We start from the raw sequence: 19,731 nt of genomic DNA, 5'->3' as shown, positions 1-19,731 counted from the left end.
GACCAACCTGAGAGAGTATATTAAAAAGCAGAGACATTACTTTGCCAACAAAGGTCTGTCTAGTCAAGGCTATGGTTTTCCCAGTGGTCATGTATGGATGTGAGAGTTGGACTGTGAAGAAAGCTGAGTGCTGAAGAATCGATGCTTTTGAACTTTGTTGTTGGAGAAGACTCTTTAGAGTCCCTTGGACTGCAAGGAGATCCAACCAGTCCATTCTAAAAGAGACCAGTCCTAGGTGTTCATTGGAAGGACTGATGCTGAAGCTGAAACTCCAATACTTTGGTCACCTCATGCAAAGAGTTGACTCATTGGAAAAGACCCTGATGCTGGGAGGGATTGAGGGCAGGAGGAGAAGGGGACGACAGAGGATGAGATGGCTGGATGGCATCACCAACTCAATGCACATGAGTTTGGGTAGACTCCAGGAGTTGGTGATGGACAGGGAGGTCTGGTGTGCTGCGAGTCATGGGGTCGCAGAGAGTCGGACATGACTGAGCGACTGAACTGAACTGAACTGAACCACGGGACCACTAGGGAATTCCCTAACTCTTCTTTCCCTACTCCTTTTCTCTCTGGATAAAAACTCGAGGAGAACAGGTTATTAGATGATGAGGGAGCTATGGAAGGAGATAACGTATTGGGGGGAGGAGATATAAACTCTTTTTTTGTAACATTTAAAGAAGCAATTGGTTGTAGCATGTGAAATCTCCATTGATAAGCTTGGGCATGAGCAGTGAGATCAGATTTTTTGCTTTGCTTAAGAGAGAAGTATATCCACAATAATGAATAGGTGTGAACTGATTCATTAAATATGAAGTATAGGCTTTGTAACAGAAGGTAACTTTGCCACTCATAAGTCATTTATTATTCTTTTCTTTAAGTCTGCAGCCCTGCAGATCTTTGTAGAATAAGAATGCATCCCTATATTTAGGGACAGTGGATAAAATATTTTCAGAAAATGAGATATATCAATGGAAATTCTTGCCTAATATGTCACTGCTTTGAAAATGATTAAAGAAAATGGGGTCTCCCCCCAGCAGAGGCAGGTACTTTGACTTGTCAAATATAAGTTGGACATTTTCTCTTAGTTTGGAACTGCCACAAAATGAGCCCTTTCATGTCCTCAGTAATACCAAACCAATGCAATCCATCTGTTCTGCTAAATTATTTCTAGTTCCCTAACCAAAGGCACTGCTTTTTCATGCATTTTATCATGATTTTATGCCCTTTATTATATTTTACAAAAGGTTCTGATTCCTCCAGGGCCAATGAGAACTGATTAGGACACTGGCCTCAATCCAGGCTTTGAACACAGGAGGGGAAGGAATAGAACTGTTTCCTTTTCTCCCTGCTCCTTGGCAAAAAAAAAAAAAAAAAGAATCTATACCGTGTGTGCACTCTGTGTGTGGGTGGGTGTGGGTAGACTGCATTTTATCCTGTTGCAACATGACTTTGTAGGTCATGTTCAGAACGTTCCTTCTGTAATCAGGTTGCATTAACAGGCTTTAATTTAGAAAGACCAATTCTTTAGGAAAGAGCCATGGTGTGTTGTGAGACTCAATGATACGGTCATTTTGAACAACATTTGTCAGACTTCAAACCTGAATGTACACTGTCTGGGGGGCTGATCTAATGAAGAAGACCTTAGTCCTCAGGTGCTTAGCACAGAGTAGACACTTAGCACAGGAGTTCCTTTCCTACTCTATAGGAAGAGACTACTTGAGTGCAGGTCACAGAGAATGGAAATAGAGTAATGATAGCCTACATCCTATATCACAGGGTGTCTTTACTAGGAAATAGAAGGGAGAGCTGTAAGTTTCCTTTCTTAGACCCATACTGGCAAGGTATTTAAGATCTATGTTAGGCTCTCTAGTGAGAAATACCTGGATGGATACCCATGTCAACCCGTATATGCACTGAGTGTCCATATACTCAGAATTCTCAAAAATTCTTTTGGTCAGAATCATAGATGACTTTAGGTTGGCATACTGCCAGCTAAATATCTCTGAGAACAGAAATCAGTATCTCCCTACATTATGATTATCAGAGCACTTTATCCTATTTTGTGATTCATTATACTCTTGACCTTTGGCTCAAGAGCACATCATGAGAGAAAGCTGAAGGAATAAAGGGTACACAGGAAATTGAAAATATGGGAAGGGATTAAATGGGACAGTCTATATTTAAGCATAAACACATCACTTAATAAATTACTGATGATGATACCAGAAAATGAAAACCGTTGGAGACTTCAGTTTGAAAGGAAAAGTAGAATGTGATGAATTTAAGATATCTGATGATAGTGAGGCAAAACGAACTACTCCAGGAGGTACTCAGTCTTAAGGAAAAAGGAGAGCTGCTGCTATTTCAGCACTTTTAGCTTAGTCATTCACGGAGTTCCCATAGCAGTGCCTCTTAGAGATATAAATCTTAGAACGTGTTTTCTCCAGATCCTTTCTCCAGGTAGAAGCCGTTTTTCATATGGAATTTGTTTCTACTGCCTTCTTTCTGTAGAAACATGTACACCTTGTTTGTGGGTCTTATTCTCCAGTGGGCATAGAAGCAGAAAGGATTGTAAAGAATTAGTGCTTATAACTTGGGACTTCCCTGGTGGTCCAGTGGTTAAGATTCCATGCTTCCACTGAAAGAGGCAAGAATTCAATCCCTGTTGGGGAACTAAGATCCCACATGCCACAGGAGGGAAAAAAAAAATCTAGAACAATCAACAACAACAAAAAAGAATTGCTATTTATATATAGTGTAGGATTTTTTAAAAAACACATTCTGTAGTAATAAAATGAGCCAGTGTAAAATATTTCCTAGGAGTCAAAAAGAAGTATAGAGAGGAAGGAGAAAGAAATCAGAGGGAAAACTTGTGCCCTTTATTACATTTTAGTGATGAAGGGGAGACTAGGGTATAAACCAGGGAGGAATACTCTTAGAGTAAGTGGACTACCAGGAGATCCAACCAGTCCATCCTAAAGGAAATCAATCCTGAATATTCATTGGAAGGACTGACGCTGAAGCTGAAACTCCAATACTTTGGCCACATGATGTGAAGAACCGACTCATGGGAAAAGATCCTGATGCTGGGAAAGACTGAAGGTGGGAGGAGAAGGGGACGACAGAGGATGAGATGGTTGGATGGCATCACCAATGTGATGGACATGAGATTGAATAGGCTCTGGGAGTTGGTGATGGGCAGAGAAGCCTGGCGTGCTGCAGTCCTTGGAGTCGCAAAGAGTTGGATGCGACTGAACTGACTGACTGAAGCAGGCTGGGCCAGATGCTCTGCCCTTACTGTTAGTTAACTGATATTCCACAAGGGAATGACTGAGGTGCAGCAGGTGTCCTCTTAAGATTTATCAGCACTTGAGCTACTGTCAATAATTGAATCTTGTTAGCAGATTATTTTTCAAGTTTGCGATTGAGCGTTCAGCCTAGTGGGGTTGTGGGAGAATGAGAAGGGAGTTAGGAGATGCATGGAATGTATGGTATGTGAATATATATGACTAGTTTGTGAAAACATAGAGCTGCACTTATTGCTCATGGTATTTAACATTATACCAGAGGCAAAAATTTGTTGTAGAGTAGAAAAATGTCTTTATGGGAAAGGGGATGGAGCTTTATGATAGTAGTCCAAATGTGGGTCTGATTGTTAGCTAGAGCCGGCTTTGTTTAAGATATGGATGTCTGACCGTATCAGCGTGTAGATGTTAGTGGCTATGGATTTCATAGACTCATAGAAATGAGAGCGGGAAGCCCTGTTATTTCATGGTGTTCATTATTCTGCCAGACTGGGACTGGTTGCCACAGTCTGGTTTCAGTGTGCTGCTCGTTCCAATTTTAGGTGACTCAGACCATGGAGTTACCACTGCTTATCTTGGGGGATTTTCCACCAGCTGAAATCTCACATTTAAAATGTTTCCCTTTAATAGAGACTCTGAACTTTCCTTTTCTCATTACTTGTCATTCTGTTTCTTTGATTGCTCTGGTCTTCCAGAAACATTTCCAAATGTGATTTTACCAGCGAGCCATCTAGGTCAGTAACGTTTGTTTATTGATGAGAGCAGTGGCTGACCAGATGGCCATCATAAATTTGCCCTAGTCTTCAGCATTACCTGCCTGGTTTAATTTCAGCATTTAAACCTACCTGGGAATAATGTCTCCAGAGCATATTTTTTATTTTTCTAGCAATGTAAATGGGGTGTCAAGTAGAGGGAACTTCAGTGCTTTGGCAATGAAAATGCCGTAAGCATTTGTTTGTTTATTCAGCACATAATGGCGCAGTGTCAAGAAGGGTCTGTTTTACATCATTCCTATTAGCTTCCTGTTACCCCTCAAGTCCCCTGCTATTCCTCTCGCACTGAAATGATGCTTTATTTTCAGTGACAAGCACCACTAGCCAATAAACTTCTAGGAAGTATCAATGTATCAAGGTTCTTTTCCCTGAACCTTTCGCCCCCTTGGAGAATCAGACAGCAGCAGCATTACCTGAAACTAGGGAGACTGAGTGTGGAATTTTCTTGGTCCTGAGAGCAGTTGTTGTCACCTGATGATTTTACGTCAACTGGTAATTCATGGTCAGGAACATGAGAAGACAGCATTCCCTGGACAGGCTGTCTTCGAATTTTACTGTAGTTCTCTGCTAATATATTGCCTTACAAGTGTCTTGTTGGGATACATATTTTAAATAAAATATTAACACTCTCTGGGTAATTTTAGGAAGTATAGCAATTTAAAAAATAAGGCTAATTAACTTCATACACCAGCACAGTGTTTACTGGTTTAAAAGATTTGTCAACTGAGAAATGCGACCAGGAAGAGCGCTTTGTCCATTGACTGAGACTTAACTTAGGTGCAGTTTTGTCTATGTTGAAGAATCATTCTTTGTTAGCTAAGTTGCAAGTTTCTGCCTAACATGGATGTAGAAATATTGATTGAGCATAGAGTATCTCAAATTATCTCTGATTAAGAGTTATTGTTTTTGTTCAATTTCCATTCTGTCACAGACTAAGGCTTCTATAAAATACATTCAAAATGAGATACTACAATAATGAAATAAAAATTGAAGACATGCATGATTGTATCTGATTCAACAGACATTTAAAATACTCTGTCAGGGGTTGCTATAAAATTTTCTCCATATTTACTCCCAAGGCTATGTAGACCTCCTCACAGACCATTCTGTTCCTGAACTGTGATCAATTCCCATGTTATATATTTTGAATGATATCGGTCTAGATGAACACTGCTGTGAGGCGCACACACATGACATGATCAGCGTATGGGGAATAATCAAATATACTAATGTATTGGTATTTATGTTCTTTTAAGAAACAGTAAGGAATCTGTTTCAACAGCTTCTTTGGGTGAGTGTAAAGTAAGAATCTAATGAATTTACTTCTCAGCTAAGCAGTAGTTCCTGTTTTTAACTACATACTTTTACAAAGGAGTTAACTATTATTACCAAATTTTTATTAACTATTAACTTTTTATAGATATCTTTTTATGCCAAAGAAGAATATGTTTTATGTCAGTTGCCCATTTAGGCTTAAGCAATCCATGGGATCTGAACTTTGTATACACTCATTTTTCATGTATTATTATGGTCCTTTGTTACGCAAATCAATGCCTCATTGCTCCATGATGAAACTCAGCCCATTATTAATCATCTTAAATGTGACTTGGGGTCTTATTTTCTCCTAAATGTTGTCAGTGAAGTACGGTAGACTTCTGCTGTTTTCTTTCAGCGAATTCAAGGTCGAAAAGCCAGCCTGGAGGAAATACAGCTTGTTCATTCCGAACATCACTCACTGTTGTATGGCACCAACCCCCTGGACGGACAGAAGCTGGACCCCAGGACACTCCTAGGTCTGTATGGGCCTCCATTCTACTGAGAACAGCACATTCCAGCACTGTCATTAGTCAGCACTGCTGTCAGTTCAGAATACTTGGCAAGCAGTGTGATAAGGAGCTCTCCCAACAGCAGTGCTCTGTGGAACGAGCCGCTTACAATCTAGCCAATGTAGATTAAGAAAATCCTACTTTAGGAAAAATGGCAGTGCAGGTTTTATGATGTTGATTTTTATTTGAATAGCATTTGTGTCACCGTGTTATGGCTGTTGGGAGTAAATGCATTGTGAAGTTTGTTTACATTTTTAATCTAAATTTTTTTTTTCACATTTTTCTGTGAATTTATCTTCACCTTTCAAATTTATTTTGTGTCTTTCAGTTCTTTTCTTCTGTGACAACACACACAGGGCACAATATAACTTATTTTAAATGAAAAACTCCATATTACTATACATAGAACCCTGTATTTTATATAGTAAGGTTGCATTTTAAATCTTAATAGACTCTATGTAGTACATGTTTTAGTTATGGAATCAAATAGTAGTTGGCAGAAGTAGAAAACTAATAAAGCTCATCTTTATGATTTTTCCAAACTTTATTATCAGATTTTGAAGTCAAATTTACGTTTCACTGCTTTATATAAACTTTGTATGAGTGATAGAATCAACAGTATTGAAGAAAGTTCATGACAGAAACATTTTAGCTGAAACAATTCTGTTAATTAAGTTTATTAATAATCTTTTATAATAGAATAATAATGCATGACATGGTGATGTATGCCCAAAAGATTATGTTTTAACTAAAAATACATTTTAGGACTTTTTCTTAAAAGTCCCTTTCTTTCCAGTAAACCTGTTATGTCAGTTCCAAATTATTGGACTCTTTTACCCAATTCAGTATTACTTTGAGATGATTCTGTGTTAATTGGTCCTAAACAATTTGAAAGCAAGTGGATGACCTGTAGTAGGCATCTTAGAAAGCAATTATGAGAGGAAATTAACAGTCATCAATTTTAACATTAAAAATCTACCCTTTTAAAACAAGTGGCAGGCATCCCTAAATTTATGAAGTAAGCGTATACAGTTGTGTGTGTGTGTGTGTGCATTTATGTGCATGCCGGGTGGGGAGAAATTGACAGAAGACACAGGAAGATTACTCAGTTTTTAGAAAACATTATGAAAATTTGATGAAAGTTTGTATAGTAGAATTAAATTTATGTGTACCTGTGGCAGATTCATTTTGATATATGCCAAAACCAATACAATATGTAAAGTTAAAAAAAATAAAATTTAAAAAATAAACATATATTAACATAAAGCAAGTGAGTCCATTTAGATATTTACACTCTGTGTGTTATTTTTCTTTTTTCTGTTGCTGGAGTCAGTCTCTGCACATGGTGATTTTTACATAAAGCAATTTTTGCTGTGTATATTGTGCAATAAATTTCCTTATTTTAGCATGAATTAATAATTCCACCCAGTTTACCAAAATGATGAAGTAAATCAGACCATAACTTGCACAGTCTTCCGTGGTTGAAATACTCATGCATTTTAAGGATAAGAAACTATGTTCATTTTTATTATTTGTTAATTTAGTTAGGAGGAAACAAGTAGAAAACTTTCCCCATTTCTTTTTTTTTTTTATAACTATATCTCAAACTTTGGATTTAATTAAGATAAATTTACATGTAGGTGTTTCAGAGATGTTCCACGATAACCATATTCCACATATTAAGAGAAAGGCTGTATTTGTAAAAGATATGAAGTTTGAACTTTGGCAGCTTTGAACTGTTCTACTTATAAAACATGGCAATACCACTTTTTAATTTTTTTAATGAAATTTGACACTTTTGGGAAAAGCTGATTTTCTCAAAACATGCGTATCATTTAAAGATTTGAATATTTAAAAATGAATTCCACTGTGTAATTTAGAACTTGGATAATAGTCCTTTTCAAATATATATGCGATAAAAGCACCAACTATCAATTTATTTTTTTTACAGTTTTGTATAAATAATTTGGCCATTTATCTCATTAGTTTTGAATATTCAGTGTGAAATAAAATTCATACAGTAGATGACTTCAGAGTTAACTGTAGATAACACACGTGGAGTTCCATGGGCAGCTCTCAGGGATCCGTGCAATAGTGTCAGCCTTGTGTGCAGGCTACAGGGGTAAAAGGAAACAAGGATGTTGTATTGCTTGGTCTTGATGTCTAGCGCTAAATTCAAATTTGATGATGCTTCTGAACTACATCAGTCTCTCCCATCAATTCAGAAACAACTTCTTCAATTCAGGGTCTAAATTTAAAATCTTGTTCTTTTAAATGTTTAACGTCTCGTATTTTTTCGTTCTTTATGAAATTTGAATTCTTGGGGCTTTTTTTTTTTATTTATATCTCAAAGAGCAGATTGAAGCTGCCATGTATAAATGTGTAGAAATTCATAGCCATCAAGATATTTTCTCTTTATCCCTTTCTTTTACTCCCACACTTCCTCTTCTTCCTCTAATCCCTCCCACCACAGATGGTGCGGGAGGGTTTGTCAGTGTACACACACACAGTTTAATTGATACTACTACTTTCGACAGTTCTGGTGTTAGGAGAAAGGATTTACATAAAAATTCACTATGACCAGATTCATCAGTCTCTGTATCATGAAAGACATCGATAACGTATAAAATCATTAGATTTGAAAATGGGCACCATTTATCTCTTTAAATACTCTAGACCCTGTAAGATGACACTTTTAAAACATTCTCTCCAATCCTGTCTGGTGAGAGGTTTTCCTTAGCATTAATTTTCCTGTCATTCTCACTACCAGTTTTCATTATCTTGTGGCTAACTGGAGCTCAGTCCATGGATAAGGTGATGTAACGTTATTAAAAAATAAATCAAGTCAACTCAATGAAATAGGCTTTTCTTATACACTATTAAGTTTAAACTATTGATTAATTTGGTTGTTTAGTATTATTTAAATAGTGCTGAAGTAGATTCTCAAGTATTATTTGTCTTCTATATTTACTTAGAGTTTAATGAAACTGGAGCCTATTATACAGAGTGAAGTAAGCCAGAAAGAAAAACACCAATACAGTATACTAATGCATATATATGGAATTTAGAAAGATGGTAACAATAACCCTGTATACGAGACAGCAAAAGAGACACTGATGTATAGAACAGTCTTTTGGTCTCTGTGGGAGAGGGAGAGGGTGGGATGATTTGGGAGAATGGCATTGAATCATGTCTAATATCGTATATGAAATGAGTCGCCAGTCCAGGTTCGATGCACGATACTGGATGCTTGGGGCTGGTGCACTGGGACGACCCAGAGGGAGGGTAGGGGAGGGAGGAGGGAGGAGGGTTCAGGATGGGGAACACATGTATACCTGTGGTGGATTCATTTTGATATATGGCAAAACCAATACAATATTGTAAAGTTAAAAAATAAAAAAAAAGAAAATCTAATTTACATTAAAAAAAAATTACTTTATTCCATTGTAATATTACCTTTAGCCTTTTCACTGACTATGGAAGGAGTTGTTCAGACATTAAAATATACATTATTTTTTATTTAAATTTCACATATGAATACATCCTTGCAAAATATTCACTGATACAGAATTATCTTTGTTATGAGGAACAACTTAAGAAAACTTTTTACCATGCCCCAAGCTATCCATAAAAATGCTTATGTATCTTTTACTGATATCAGTATTCCAGTTTTAATATTTCTTCATGATTTGGGTATTTTTTTTCTGTTGACTTTTTGTCTTTTTTCCTTATATGTATATATATAAAATGAGATATCTTACTTTTTCATTTGCACTTAGACATTTCTTTATAGTTTTCCATCTGTTAACAATTGTATTTGAAAACTTAACTTATACAGTTTATTGTTTTCAAAATAAATTTTCTTCTGTGACAGCAGAATCTAGACTTTTACTGACATGACACATAAGATTCATCACAAACCTATTTTCAATTTTTATTATTTATTTCATTGATCATCAACAATTAGGATAAGTGAAATGGAGATTTGTACCTGGTTCTACCACTGATCTCCTCAGTGACCCATATGAATCACTTCAGAAATAGTTAACTATGATATAGAGATGCCCGCTTGCCTTTCCTTTAGTTACTTTGTAAGACACAAGTCTTGGAGCTTTAGGAGTGGTAATTTGGTTTTCTCCATACATGTAGTAGATAATATAGAAAAACAAAGTGCTCGTAAACAAAAATGATTAAAATATGAAATCTCAATTTCAAGAGATAGTCATAAGTAAGATTTTGACATTTACTTTAGATCCCGAAAAGGTTATCCTCTTTATGGTTCTGTGACTTATTTGTTTAAAATAGTGTGAATAATGGAGAGGCTTATCATATACTTGGCCTCAGCTATATCTGAAATGTTTAGAATTTAAGGATAAGTCTGTATACTTAGATAAAAATTTTCGTATTTGGAGCATGTGAAAAATGAGAGTGTATTTCATAAACATTGTGGCTCAGAGCATCACGTTAGTGGGATACACTTAAGGAATGGCTGCGTTATATATGATAAGGTATAAATAAAAAAGATATTGTGATATAAATTGTGTAGGGCAGTTGAAAAAAAAATCTTGAGAATTAAATTTCATAGGTATGTGTTTGTTCATGTGGGGCAATAAACTCTACAGGTAATAATATATGTATATATATATATATATGTATATGTATCAATTTGCTTTGAGTTCTTAACAATCTAAAGTTTGATCAGTTTCCCTCTGAGTCAAATGATAAATACCATGTGACATAATATTATGTATTAATAAAACCCCCAGATTTTAAAAACTATAATTATATGCAAATTTATATATTTTTCATGTCTTTTTACTATGTAGGTGACTCCTCTCAAAAGTTTTTTTCTTCATTACCATGTGGTGGACTTGGGGTAAGTATCAGTTTACTGGTTTAAAAACTTTTTTTATTATAGTTGATGCCCAATGTGGTGTTACTTTCAGGTGTACAGTAAAGTAAATCAGTTATACATATACATATAGCCACTTTTCTTAGATGTTTTCCCATATAGGTCATTACAAAATATTGAATAGAGTTCCCTATGCTGTATAGTAGGTTCTTGTTACCTGTTTTATATATAGTAGTGTGTATCTGTCAATGTGCATATCCCAGTTTATTACCCTCCTTTTTCCTTTGGTAACCATAAGTTTGTGTTCTACATCTTTGACTTTCTGTTTTATAAATAAGCTTATTTGTACCATTTTCTTTTTAGATTCCATATATATACGATGTCATATGATTTGTGTCTTTGTCTGGCTCACTTCACTCAGTACAACAAGCTTTAGGTCCATTCATGTTGCTGCAGATGACATTACCTCCTTGTTTTTATAGCCGAGGAATAGTCCATTGTGAGGCTTCCCTGGTGGCTCAGTAGGAAGGAATCCACCTGCCAATGCGGGAGACGAGGGTTTGATCCCTGGCTCAGGAATATCCCCTGGAGAAGGAAATGGCAACCCACTCCAGTATTCTTGCCTGGGAAATCCCAGGGACAGAGGAGCCTAGCTGGCTACAGTCCATGGGGTTGCAAAAGAGTCAGACAAGGCTAAGCTACTAAACAACAACAGTAGTCCATTGTATATATGTACTGTGTTTTTTAAAATCCATTCCTCTGTTGATGGACATGTAAGTTGCTTCCATGTCTGGGATATTGTAAATAGTGCTGCAGTGAACATTAGAGTGCATGTATCTTTAAGAATAATGGTTGTACCAATTTACATTCCCACCAGTGGTACACTTGGTTCCCTTTTCTCCGCTCCTCTCCAGCACTTATTGTTTGTAGATCTTTTTGATGATAGCCATTCTGACCGGTGTGAGGGAATACCTCATTGTAGTTTGATTTGCATTTCTCTAAAAATTAACAATGTTGAAAATCTTTCCACGTGCTTTTTGGCCATCGGTATGTCTTCTTTGGAGAAATGTCTATTTAGGTGTTCTGCCCATTTTTTGATTGGATTGTTTTTGTTTTTTTTTTAAATATAGAGCTGCATGAGCTATTTTGGAAAGTAATCCCTGTTGCTTTTGCTTTGTTTGCTATTATTTTGTGCCATTTTAGGGCTGTTTGTTTTGTTTATGGTATCCTTTGCTGTGCAAAAGCTGTTAAATTTAATTAGATACCATTTGTTTAATTTTGTTTTTATTTTCATTACCTTAGGAGGTGGATCAAAAAAGATGTGTTGTAATTTATGTCAGAAAGTATTCTGCCTATGTTTTCCTTTAAGACTTTTATAGTATCCAGCCTTACATTTAGGTCTTCAATCCACTTTGAGTTTATTTTTGTGTTTGGTGTTAGCTGCTGCTGCTGCTGCTAAGTCACATCAGTCGTGTCCAACTCTGTGCAACCCCATAGACGGCAGCCCACCAGGCTCCGCCGTCCCTGGGATTCTCCAGGCAAGAACACTGGAGTGGGTTGCCATTTCCTTCTCCAGTGCATAAAAGTGAAAAGTGAAAGTGAAGTCGTTCAGTCATGTTGGACTCTTCACGACCCCGTGGACTCTAGCCTACCAGGCCCCACCATCCATGGGATTTTCCAGGCAAGAGTCCTGGAGTGGGGTGCCATTGCCTCCTCCGGTTTGGTGTTAGCGGGTATTCTAATTTTATTCTTTTACACGTAGCTGTCCAGTTTTTCCAGCACCACTTATTGAAGAGACTGTCTTTTCTCCATCGTATGTTCTTGCCTTTGTCAAAGACTAGATGACCATAGGTGCCTGGGTTTATGTCTGGCCTTTGTGTCCTGTTCTGTTGATATTTATTTCTTTTTTCATGTCAGTACGTAACTGCTTTGCTACTGTAGCTTTGTGGTATAGTCAGAAATCAGGAAGCCTGATTCCGCCAGCTCCATTTTTCTTTCTCAGGATTGCTTTGGCTATTTGTGGTCTTTTGTGCAAATTTTTTCTATAATATTTTAAATCTAATTCTGTGAAAAATAGCATTGATAATTTAATAGATATTGCATTGAATCTGCAGGTTGCTTTGGGTTGTATAGTCATTTTCACAATATTGATTATTCCAGTGAAAGAACATGGTCTAATCTCTCCATCTGTGTCATCTTGTTTCTTTCCAATTGCTCATCTTGTGAGTATAGGTCTTTCACCTCCTTTGCTAGGTTTATTCCTAGATATTTTATTCTTTTTGATGCAGTGGTAAATAGGATTGTTTCTGTTGACTGCTTTTAAATAACATAAACTTCAGAAGTATATTCTTTGACTTATTTGGTCAGTTGTGCTTAAGGCTCTTTCTCAGTATAAAAGTTATCCTGGACTTCAGGATTGGCCAGATGATTTGTAGGGCTCAGAGCCACATGAAAATGCAAATACCCCTGTCCAGAAATTATTAAGAATCTCAAGATTGTGAAAATACCTAAGTAATCCAAATGTCAGACCCTGAGCACTGCAGGTTCCTGTGTGAAGCTGATTTGCTAGACATTTATATTGCTGGAGAAAAGGTAATACAAGAAGGTTTAACATAGTGTTACAGCAGATTTCAGTTTTCAGTAGTTACACTGAGTATGCAGATACATTATATTCCTGGAGAAAATGGCGTAAACTTCACAAAGCACTTTGCATTGTGGGAGATTTTGTTTGTGAACCTCCTGAGGTATTTTTGTCTTCAGTAATTAACGAAGCCTTTTTGATCCAGGATACTTATACCATATTTAAAGGCAAAGTTATTTGGATCCGACAGTGTATGAGGAAAAATGTCGCTATCTTTGTGGGTCATTAAAACATACCCTATAACCTATAGTGTACTTAAAGTTAGCCCTTACCAGTAACAAGCCATAATCCTATAGAAAATGAAAAGTGAAAGTCATTCATTCGTGTCTGACTCTTTGTGACCCCATGACTGTATAGTCCATGGAATTCTCCAGGCCAGAATACTGGAGTGGGTAGTGGTTCCCTTCTCCAAGAGAACTTCCCAACCCAGGGATCGAACCCAGGGATCGAACCCAGGTCTCCTGCATTGCAGCAGATTCTTTAATGTCTGAGCCTCTGGGAAAGCCTTCATCCTATAGAACTGAGTGCTAAATCAAGATAGGCCAAAATAATTGTAGATCAGGTTTCCAAGGACTTAGGAATTTAAGTCTGTTAAGTTTCTTAGACAATTGAAGGAAAAAACCACAACTAGTCCTGTGTATATATCAGGCAATTATTTTTCTATAACTAAATTTTACCCAGGGAAATCCCATATCTTTTCAGCTAATTCTATCATTTCAGCGATGCTCGATTAAGCAAGGATAATCTTGCTATTCCTTCACCTGTGACCCTGCCTTGTAGAAGTAAGAATCGCAGCTACAGCCAGTGTCCATTTGGACATTACAGTTTACCGATATACAACCGAGGTTTATAACAACTTTATAAAACAGTCATTATTATTAATACCATTTTGCAGATAAGAGCCTGAAGGCTCAAAGAAGTTGTTTCTCCTTTGATAAATAGAATAATAAAGATAAATTTATTATTTAAAACTTAATATATAAAGAAGTTATTTTCCTGAAGTCACCTGTAAAAGGCTTGCAGTATGAGGTTGACGTGCAGCTTAGGTCCTTCCAAAGCTTTCATCTTCAGCAGACCAGCCGTGGTCCCTGGAGCCCAGCAGCACAGCTGGGTGGCTAGTGCAGTGTGGTCCCCTTCATGGCAGCTCACCATGAGCTTCACACTTTGACTCCCAGCACAGGACAGTCACCATCCCACATTAATCCTTGCTCATTTTTCTCAACCTTCCTGTGGAGCCAGGAGCTTGCAAAGCCGTTCTAGAAAGCAGAGAATTAGCTGACTTTTTGAATGAGTCTCATTGGCTTTTGCACTTATTTTCTGACATCCCAAGTGGCTGTTTGAGAATGGCTGATTATCTGCAAATGAGGCAGAGAGTGAAACAAAGCTAATGACTGCTCTGTGGATTTGGTGATCGGGAGGAAAGCAAAGCTGTTAGAGAGTGGTGGTCATCAAACCCCCACTCATTTACAAGTACGTTTAATTCATGACCCAGAGTTGAAATGAGGATAGCTCTCTAGGACCCACTTCTCAAGCTTGTCCTCTGCTGTGCCTGTGGCTCACTGTCCCTTGAACACAAAGTACATCTACTCAGCTATGCTAAACCCATGCCCCCGACACTTCTTATTCTTTAGCAAGAACTGCTCTAGTCAACTCTTAAGGTGCCCAAGGAATGAACAGAGACTGCTGCTTTGGCACAGTGGGTGTCATAGATTAGCACTGATGTAATCAGTATAGTGGCAGTGAGGGCGGTAGAGAAATCTAGCGTGGACAAGCAGAAGCAGGAAGAGTAACATTAGATTAGTTTGACTCCATTGTTGCTGGAAAGGGCTTGAGAGAAGCACCTCTTTTTATAAAGTTTGCCGATAGGTCTTCTGATGGTGTTTATGCAGGTCTAAGTGAGTGTGTATGCGTGTATGTGTTGTGTTGTGTATATCTACACTTGTTGATGCTAGACAGCTAGCTTGATTCAGTGTTTTTGTTTCTTTTAGGAACCTTATTGTCTTCTTAGACCATCTCGGACTCTTGAGATCTTTGGTTTTGATATAGGTCCTAAGAGAAACTGGGTCTTATGGATTTGTATTATTTTTTACCTCCAGGACAGTCTGAGACATCTTAAGTATACAAAAGATATCCAGTATGAACTTGGAGTGGGCCAGCTTGGCAGCAACATGGGGGCACCCTCGCAGGCTTTGAAAGCACTGAAATTGCTTTTGCCTTAAGGCACCCTTCTGGTTCATATTATCTAAGATGAACCCATTGGTTTAAATTCCAAAACACTTGATACTCCCCAACTGTTACGATAAACTGCAGTTACCTAGAATATATACCTTCCTACTAGATGGGTTTAATTTGTACCTACTGAATGCTGATGGATTAATTGGCTTTTGAGGGGTCTACCTGGGGCATTATGAAGTTAAAAAAATCTCTACTACTTATTTGATTTTCCCATAAAATGGCGTGCGATTATTTGCTCGGGTAGCTCAATGCATGAGTGGTATCTAAGGCGCTTTAAAGTGTATCTTCCAGAATGATGTTCTGAACAATGATCTCAAGGTCTCAGAATTCCTTTGTGTTTGGTTCTCATTTTGTTTCGTTACTACAGCATGACTCACTTCTGATTACTGTGTGATTGCACTACAGGAAAATGTACCAATTGAAAAGAGCATTTTACCAAACCCCAGGCCTTGGTCATCATACAGTGAAACAGATAATTAAGGGACTCTGGAAACAAGAGCCAGCGCTGGACCACTTTAGTTCTCACTCCTCAGGGTGTATCACTAAAAATAGTGATCATTTTCCTGGCCATCTGACCTGCTGCTGTGTGAAGAAATCTTGAAGTCATTTCTCAGCCTTATTTTTCCCTCTTCACTTGATAGGCCACAAAAAAAAAAAAAGAAAAAACCACAAAAGCAAGGACGAGCAGGCTTTTATGATAATGTCGTCATCAGCTCCCAGCTTCAAACACTTCTGCGGCTTTTGAGTTGTCATTTATAACTTGGAACTGAATCGACCCATAATTCCCCTGATACACTTAGAGAAATTGATAACAGACTCGGCACTTCTTTTATGGCTCGGAGGAGGCAACTCCAATCACATCACTATTGGCAGGCAATATTATTTTTTGACATGGTTGTAAAAGTATAAAGGGGCTTATGGCATTTGTTTAGATGAGGAATGGGCTCTCAAGCTGTGCTGGGGTTTACAGGACCAGATTAGTGAGAAGCAAAGGGAATATGATGTTTGCAAACAGGATATGATTTTATATATAAGTTTGGGTTTCATGCTCCGCTCCCTGGGGAAAGCCCTGCAGACAGCAGAGAATTCCACTTTTATCCTACAGCAGACCAGCTCCTAGTGCCAAAAGCCAGAAAAATAAACGTGGTCAATGGGCAGTGTCAGACCCTTGATGGGAGGAGGAGGAGCCAGGGAAGAGGCAGAACAATTCCCCGGGAGGAATGAGGAATTGCAGAGCACGGGGCCTGCCTAACTGGTCAAAGATGTGCCCGAGGGTTCTGGGAGGTTTCATCTAGGCACCTTCTCCAGCAGCAGCTCAGTTAGTCCTCGAATGCAATGCTGGCTTTTTATTACAAACTTTTTCCATCCATATTCTATTTGATTACACCTAGATCTGACACCCTGTGAGGTTTATGGATGTCAATATTTTTGTGATTTGGGGAGGAGGAAATAGGGAGAAGGATTAGGTGATGGTGTGGAGGTAATTTTCGTCTCATTTCAGTTGCTCAGAGGTTTTCAGCAGACATTTTACTTATATACTATGTTCCCTGTAGAGGAGGCAAGTTTGGATGAATCGTGTCAGATTTTCTTTCACTCTCTCAGATTAAAAATGTAAGCTATCCCCTCTGATAGATAAAATTTGCATGTATGAAAATAATATATATGTGCACATATTTTAAGAAGAAAATTCTTTTATTATTACCACATTTATAACTTCATATTATTTCCCCATTTATTATACCTCATTGGTTCTCCACATTTATCCACCCAATGACAAAAAAAAATTCTAGTGGCACATCTTTCAAAGACAGCTCTGACTTTCTCTGTCGTATTATAATATCAAGGAATGATTTACTTTATGAGCAAATCTGTGCACGTACAGTTAACTTCAGTGTAGTAGAAAGACATGGTTGATTTCTCTCTTGCTGTTTACAGTTGTCTTCTTTAAAACAAACCAAAAAGAGAAAAACAGTATTTTAAAAGGCACGAAGTGTGCCATCATAAGAGAAGTGAAGGGCAGGAAAAATAAGATAAGGCTAGTTGTCAGTGATTAGACAAGGAGCAGGAATGCAGACTAAGAAGACAAGACTGCTTTTCCCATTGCTCTTAGCCTTTCCATTGGACTGGTTTGGATAAATGTGCTGTGGGAACACAGAGGAGGGAACTTCCAGAACTGAAAAGAAAGAAGAGGGATGTGGGGGTCACTCAAGCAGTTGTAAGACAAATATTCAAGAACAGTGAGGAATGAACATGTTTTGGGTGAGTCTCTGTGTTTGTTGGGGTGGGTTATGAGTGTGGAGCTGGGAGAGGCATCCAGGCATTACCTGTTGAGGCTCTCCTAACACATCATATTTTTGACAAATGCACTAAGTAGTTGTTGATTAGTAAGGAATTTTTTTCTTCAGGGAAAAAAAAAAAAAAAACTAATGCTGATGCCAAAATTTGGATATTCCTGGAATTTTGATAATGATGCAGGAGCCCCCTTCCTCTTAAACTTACACATCATGTGTTATTCCCACCTAGGTGTCCCCAGCATGTTCAGTGCCTTTTGTTACATTTGCAGAAAGAGGCAAGAATAGCATCTGTTTCTCACATGCAATAATCAGGATAATGTTGATTTTCCTCACGTTAATGGTCAGGTCTACCCTGGCTTGCAATCAGTGTTTCATTTCCTCCGCTGCTGCTACCAAAGATGCATCACAGTCCTCTTCCCTCCAGCACAACGAGAGGATCCACCCTGATTCGAAATCTCTCTTTCCCCATCTCTCTTTCTAATTGTATTTGGATTTTCATTAGTTTTAAACTTGATGCAAATGATACTAGCAGGAACACCCCAAGGCACCTGGGAAAAGTAAAACAGATAAGAGGCCTTCATGAAATTGTTTTGAGAATTTTGTTTCATGTTGTGGATTCCACAAAAAGATCATGTTGCCCTAGACTTGGAAAATATAGTCCAAGATATTATGCAGCCAGGGAATTCTTTGTAAATAACAAAGAAAGTTTGCAGTATTGCATAGATCGTGCTAATTATATATACCCAGTTATAGTTGCAAGGAAGTAGACAGCAACCCCCTCCCCTGCCGGATAGATATATACATTACTCTGTGTTGACTGCAACCTGTAAAATCCTATAGAATCTTTAATTGCCTGATGTCCATTGCAGGGAAGAGGAAAATTGGAAATGAAAACCTTAACTTCCTCCTTAATTCACTTAACTGTAGCGTTCCCTCTGTGATTAAATTCTTTTGATTGCTTTGACATTATGGAATGCATTTTGAAATTTCATTTTCATTTTCTTTTTTAAAGTAAAAATGACTGTAACAAAAACTATTAAAGTTCTTCTGTTGTAAAAATGAGATATTTTAAAAATGCTATCATCAAAGCTTTACACCTGTGTTTTTTACCCTTGAAACTACAACACCTTTGGGGGGGGAATATACGTGTGTGTGTGTGTGTGTGTGTGTGTGTGTGTGTGTGTGTTTGCAACTATGTCAACCAAAGTTGTATCAGTAGTGGGGAAAAAAGAAACACACTCATTTCTGGAATTTCTTTTCCTTTCGTTTTCTCTGTTAATTTTCTTGCCTGTGGTTCTTGATTATCAACATTCACACAAGAAAAATTGCACCTTAGGTTCTGTAGTTGCTGAAGGTAAATGAATTTGATGAACTTCAAGCTTCAACCTAACAGGAAATCTGTGATTCTAAGAAACAAAAATTCAGAAATTAAAGCATACTACAGTGAGTTTGAATATACATCACTGATTGTCAAGAAAACATAAACCCTTAGGTCCAACAAAAACTTAGTTGACAAAGGAAATAAGACTACCTAGAAAAAAGCACCTTTGGGACAGTGTCTACATTGTACAGGCTGAAATGCAGATAGATCCAGGCCCACCTCAACCTTTCTTTTTGATGTGAAAAAACTCATATTTCCCCTTTGCCATATTTTTCACCCTGGTTGGTTACAGATCAAGAGATGCATCCTGTAACAAACCAACATCCAGTACATAGTATCGACATGTCATTACTGGATTTGCCTTTGTGAAGTATTCTGCCAGAAAGTTTAGTAGAAGTGTTTAAGATTCTCAAATAATACA

At 37.6% G+C, this 19,731-nt stretch overlaps 1 protein-coding gene across 7 annotated transcripts in view; it reads left to right on the top strand.

Moving 5' to 3' along the window:
- Positions 1–19,731, top strand: part of HDAC9 (histone deacetylase 9) — a 1,025,726-nt gene that overhangs the window by 743,606 nt on the left and 262,389 nt on the right. For all 7 annotated transcript variants that reach the window (XM_010835593.1, XM_010835596.1, XM_010835590.1 and 4 more), the window contains 2 exons: positions 5,754–5,874; positions 10,734–10,783. In XM_010835593.1, coding sequence (XP_010833895.1) covers positions 5,754–5,874; positions 10,734–10,783 — 171 coding nt within the window. The remainder of the gene's footprint in view (positions 1–5,753; positions 5,875–10,733; positions 10,784–19,731) is intronic.

This window comes from Bison bison, unplaced genomic scaffold (assembly GCF_000754665.1).
Source record: "Bison bison bison isolate TAMUID 2011002044 unplaced genomic scaffold, Bison_UMD1.0 scf7180017864044, whole genome shotgun sequence".
Lineage (NCBI taxonomy): Eukaryota > Metazoa > Chordata > Mammalia > Artiodactyla > Bovidae > Bison > Bison bison.
This window is presented reverse-complemented; position numbering and strand designations above follow the sequence as displayed.